Below are 5,324 nucleotides of genomic sequence, written 5' to 3' on the forward strand. Positions count from 1 at the left end.
TCTGATCTCCCCACAGACGACGCCAAGATGATAGTGAATATACTCCAGGACCGGTCGGGTACACTCCGGACCCGATCGGAGGATGTACGGTCGGGTGATCGGTTGGTCGGGAGGCCGCTGTGAGGTCGGCTGTCACGGGCCGAACAGTACTCCCGATGGGCCCACGACGCGGCGTGCCAATGACTGCCACGTACTCCTTCCCGCTTGGGCGTAGAGTGAGGCGGGCGCATGCGCGCCACATTCCCGCCATGCCGGAGGTCCGGTAACTGCACTTTTCTCCCTTATAAATAGCGCATTTATGAGGAGAGAGAGGATCTTTTGGCCGTTAATAGACGAAGACTTAGAGAGAGCTCGGACAGTAGGGAAGCCCACTGCCGACCTGCCGAGCCCTTTTAAGCCCTTACTTGACTTGTAACCGGGTTTGGATCCTTGAGGCAATAAGAGATCGTATTTTCCGGTTTTACTTGGTATTCGTATTTTGCAGTACCATTTTTGGCGCCGTCTGTGGGGACCGCGACTTAAAAGCTATACTTTGCGACAGCGGGTCCCTCATGTATCCGAATATGGATTTCTTCAATAACCAAGAAGCCGATGATAATTACGATCTCCGTTCTCACTTGAGCTCTCGAGTGGATCCCAACAACATGGCCGGGGTGCCACCACTAGAGGCGGTGAATGCCATCCACCAAGACGTTCCCTTCCCTATGCCTGGGGGCTCGGTCCCCTACCAGTACCCTATGCCTGGTGGACCGATGCCGTACCAGTACCCGATGGACCCCACCATGCAGTGGTGGCCGACTTCGCTGAGGTTCTACCCGCAGCCATATGCATATCCGCCTATGCAGCCGATGTATCCCACTATGCTTGTTAGGCCGGACGCGACGACCGCCGAGACGATCCCCGTCGTCCCACCTGCGCTGCACCGTTCCCAGTCCGAGCGACGATCCCGTGGGTCCGAAACTATGCCCACGGTACCGGCTCGGAGGCCGGCATTGTCTCGGCTTAGTACGTCCGACTGGCCTAGGGGGGTGCCACAGGCGGAGACATCACAGACGCGAACCAGCGCTTTTGACTGGATCGACGACCCCGATCTCCGACCACGTGAACGCACCACCCGAGGACCTCAATCGATGAGCATCTCGACAACTAGCCATTCCAGCGAAACGAGCTCTTCGTATGTAAAGTCAAAGAAGGATCGACACGCTGGGACCAGTCGGGCTTAGCCCGGGGGGTGCTCGACCAAGTACGAGCAGAGTTCAACAAGTGGAAGAAAGAACAAGCTGAGGTCGGCCCCGGGGGGATGGAAAGCAACCTGTTCCGAGCGCCGTTTACTCAAGATATTATGAATCAGCCGTACCCCATGGACCTCCGTGTGCCGGGAAGTAAGGATTACTCTAGGCGAACTGACCCGGAAGAACACATCAACTCTTACCACGGGAACATGTTGATGATGGGAGTATCAGACGCGGTCATGTGCCGAGCATTTTACTCGACCCTGACCGGTCGGGCGGCTGAGTGGTTCGCGTCCCTCGAACCAGGATCCATCGCCGACTTCGCCGAATTAGCAAGAAGTTCATTCACCGTTTTGCCATTTCACGGGCTGCCAAGAAACACTTCACCTCCTTGGAGAAGGCCAAGCAACGAGAAGGCGAGTCCTTGACCCTTTTTAGCGAAAGGTGGAAGGCCGCCGTAGCGGAGATAGAGCCGGTAGACGATCGCACCGCGGTCAACTTACTGCTCTCTACGCTACGAGCGGGGCCTTTGTATCAGGACCTCGTTCTCCATCAGCCGAACACCTACCAGGAAGCCTTGAGGAGGATGACCGACCACGCGGTGGCCGAAGAAGCCAACGCTGCTAAGCGCTTGTTGGAAATCGGAGGACAAGGTCGGAGAGACGTCAGACGACAGCCCGACCCCAGAAGGAAGGATCAGGATGGGAATCCGATCAACACCCCCCTATCGAGACCGATCGGGGAAATCTTGGAGTATGCTCAATCCTGCAATATGATTCAACTCCCAACCCCGGCGAGAGATGGCCCCGATAAAGACAAGTACTGTGCCTATCACCGGAACCGGGGGCACGAAACCGACGAGTGCCACGTCCTCAAAGGGCTGATCGAAGATCTCTTGCGCTCGGGGGAACTGGCGCAGTTTGCTGCCGAGAAGAAAAATAACCGACGACGAGGGTGGAAGAAATACTTCAAGAAGTCAAACAAAGACAAGAAAGATAAGGGGCCAGAACCCGACCATGCCCCTCCTGCCGCGGGGTCGAAACAGATCATTCATGTTATCTTTGGCGGGCCGGAGGAGGGCGACGATCCGGAGCGCCGACGAGCTTGGTCGAGGGATTTGCCTGTATGTTCGGTCAGCACCAGTCAACCCGAGAAGAGAATGAAAGACGAGCCGATAACCTTCACCGACCGAGACCTTCCCCTTGGAGGAGATCAATCTGCCGAGGCATTAGTTATCACTGTTGACATCTGCGGAGCTGAGGTCCGAAGGGTGATGGTGGACACTGGCAGCAGCGTTAATGTGCTGTACTTAGAGGCCTTCCAGAAGCTGAAAATCGAGAGGTCAGCATTAACGCCGGTCCGAACCCCGCTGTCAGGCTTCACCGGCGATATGGTTCACCCTGAAGGAATGGTCGTTCTCCCTGTAGAGGTCGGAGTTTACCCCAAGGTCCTAAAGGTGGAGATGGAGTTTATTGTCGTCAATCTGGCGTGTGTGCACAACGTCATCTTAGGTCGGCCAGGAATAGCCCAGATGAAGGCGATCATCTCCATGCCTCATCTGTGTATGAAGTTCCCAACCCCGGAGGGTGTTGGGACGGTCCGGGGAGACCCGCGATCGGCCAGGTTGTGCTATGTCCGGGCAGTAGAGAAACAGTCCGCGAGCACGTCTCGCGTGAACACCATTGCCCGGCGGAAAGACGAAGAAAAGAAGGAACAGCCTGGGCCGTCTGAGATCGTCGAAGAAGTGCCCTTAGATACAGCTTGGCCCGAATGATGCATCAAGATCGGCACGTCCCTCGATCCGGACCTCAGGCGATCGGTCCTTACAGTGTTGCGCGAATTCGCCGACATCTTCGCCTGGGGCCCAGAGGATATGCCAGGTATCGACCGAGCTATGATTTGCCACCGACTGTCCGTTAGCCCGACCTCTAAGCCTGTTAAGCAAAAGCAGAGGCACTTATCCGTCGACCGACGCGAGTTCGTCAAAGGGGAAGTCAAGGCCTTGCTCTCGGCAAGTCATATCCGAGAGGTTACGTACTCGGAATGGGTCGCGAACGTAGTCCTGGTGCCCAAGCCCCCAGCTTGGCGGATGTGCATCGACTACACCGACCTCAACCGCGCCTGCCCCCTCAACCCGTATCCGCTCCCAAGCATTCATCAGATGGTCGACGAAACGGCAGGAGCGGAACTCATGAGCTTCATGGATGCTTTTAAGGGATATCATCAGATCATGATGTCCGAGGCCGATGAGGAGAAGACAGCATTCGTGACAACGGATGGATTGTACTGTTACAAAGTGATGCCGTTCGGACTAAGGAACGCCGGGGCTACATACCAACGGATGATCAACTTGGTGTTCGGAAGATTGCTGGGAAGGTCGATGGAAGCCTACATCGATGATATGCTCGTCAAGAGCGCAGCTCGAGTCGACCACCCGGACCATCTCCGAGCATGTTTTCAAATCATGCGTGAACGCCGATTAAGGTTGAACCCGAAGAAATGCACATTTGCCGTGCAGACTGGAAAGTTCCTAGGTTATATGATGACCAAACGAGGGATAGAGCCGAACCCAGCTAAGATCCAAGCAATCTTGGATATGAAACCCCCGACCAGCATCAGAGAAGTGCAGCAGCTCACGGGCCGATTGGCGGCGCTTAGTCGTTTCCTTTCCAAGTTGGCCGATCGGGCTCATCCTTTCTTTAAGATCTTAAAGAAGTCTCATGGCTTTGCTTGGGATGATGACAGCCGAGCGGCGTTTGAAGATCTCAAAAATTATTTGGCGTCCCCGATCGTCCTGTCGAAGCCCGAGCCGGGAGAAGATTTGAAGCTATATCTTGCTGTTTCAGACCGAGCTGTCAGTGCGGTCTTGTGCCGAGTCGATCATGAAGGTGTCCAACGGCTGGTATACTATGTGAGCCACGCACTACAGGGACCGGAATTCCGATACACCCGGTTGGAAAAGGTGGTGTTCGCGCTAGTCATTGCGGCGAAACGACTGACACCTTACTTTCAAGGTCGGAATACCCGAGTATTATCGGACCAGCCAATTGGGGCCATCCTCAGAACCTCAACCTCTTCGGGACGTCTGGTTAAGTGGGCCATGATGTTAACACAATTCGCTCTGGAATATAAACCCCGACCGTCCATCAAGGCCCAGGCTCTAGCTGACTTCGGTGGAGTGTACCGCGCGAGATACTAAAGCTGACCAGAATGACCCCCAGACCTCGGAATGGTGGGAGGTCAATACCGACGGGTCCAGCGGGAAGAAGGGAGCAGGAGCGGGGATAGTCATCACAACCCCCGAGGGCTTCAAGGCGTATTACGCCATCTTGTTCCACTTCTCGCCGACCAGCAATGAGGCCGAATATGAGGCCTTGATCGCCGGACTCCAGCGGGCAAGACAGCTAGACGCGAAGTCTATTCGAGCTAAAACGAATTCTGCACTAGTGGTTGGGCAGGTCAACGGCGAATTCGTCACCAAAGGAGATAAGCTAACGATCTATAAAGATAGGGTGTTGGCCGTCCTGCAACGCTTTGATGCTCACGAAGTCACTCACATTCCCCGAACTGACAACGCAGATGCCGACATGTTGTCGCGCTTGGTACATGAGGCTCCTGAGCATATTTCAAAGATAGCTCATATCGAGGAAGCGATTGCGCCATGCATCGACCTCTTTGAGGTAGAGCCAGTCGAAATAGAACAGGACCCGTGGATTACCGACCTCAAAGAGTACCTCCGAGATGGGAAAATGCCCGAAGAAGAGGACCGAGCGCGGAAGGTGAGGCTCTGAGCACCCAGGTTTCAGGTCGTGGACAATCGATTGTACCGACGATCTTATGGGGGCCCGTTGATGAGGTGCTTGAACGCTTTCGAAGCCGACATCGTTATGAGGGAGTTACATTCGGGACTATGCTCGGCTCATCAGGGAAGTAGGTCGCTCGCGCGCCGGATTATGGTTATGGGGTATTATTGGCCTTCCATCCAACTGGATTGCGAAAACCTCGTCAAAGCATGTGAGCCTTGTCAAAAGTTTGCAAAGGCCCCGGGTCGGCTGGCAACCTTTTACCAGCCGATCAGCACGGCAATCCCAT

The 5,324-nt window shown here is 55.1% G+C and overlaps 1 protein-coding gene across 1 annotated transcript; it reads left to right on the forward strand.

Annotated features, from left to right (window-relative positions):
* The first annotated feature begins 1,818 nt into the window (after window positions 1-1,818).
* On the forward strand, window positions 1,819-3,006 carry LOC116029612. Its single transcript, XM_031271660.1, has one exon. It carries the CDS (start codon window positions 1,819-1,821, stop codon window positions 3,004-3,006), a length of 1,188 nt encoding a protein of 395 aa, XP_031127520.1.
* The last annotated feature ends 2,318 nt before the right edge of the window (window positions 3,007-5,324 follow it).

This window comes from Ipomoea triloba, chromosome 9 (assembly GCF_003576645.1).
Source record: "Ipomoea triloba cultivar NCNSP0323 chromosome 9, ASM357664v1".
Classification (NCBI taxonomy): Eukaryota; Viridiplantae; Streptophyta; class Magnoliopsida; order Solanales; family Convolvulaceae; genus Ipomoea; species Ipomoea triloba.

Excerpts from the sequence above, each read along its gene's own strand:
- LOC116029612 (XM_031271660.1), top strand. The coding sequence starts at position 1,819 with ATGACCGACCACGCGGTGGCCGAAGAAGCCAACGCTGCTAAGCGCTTG.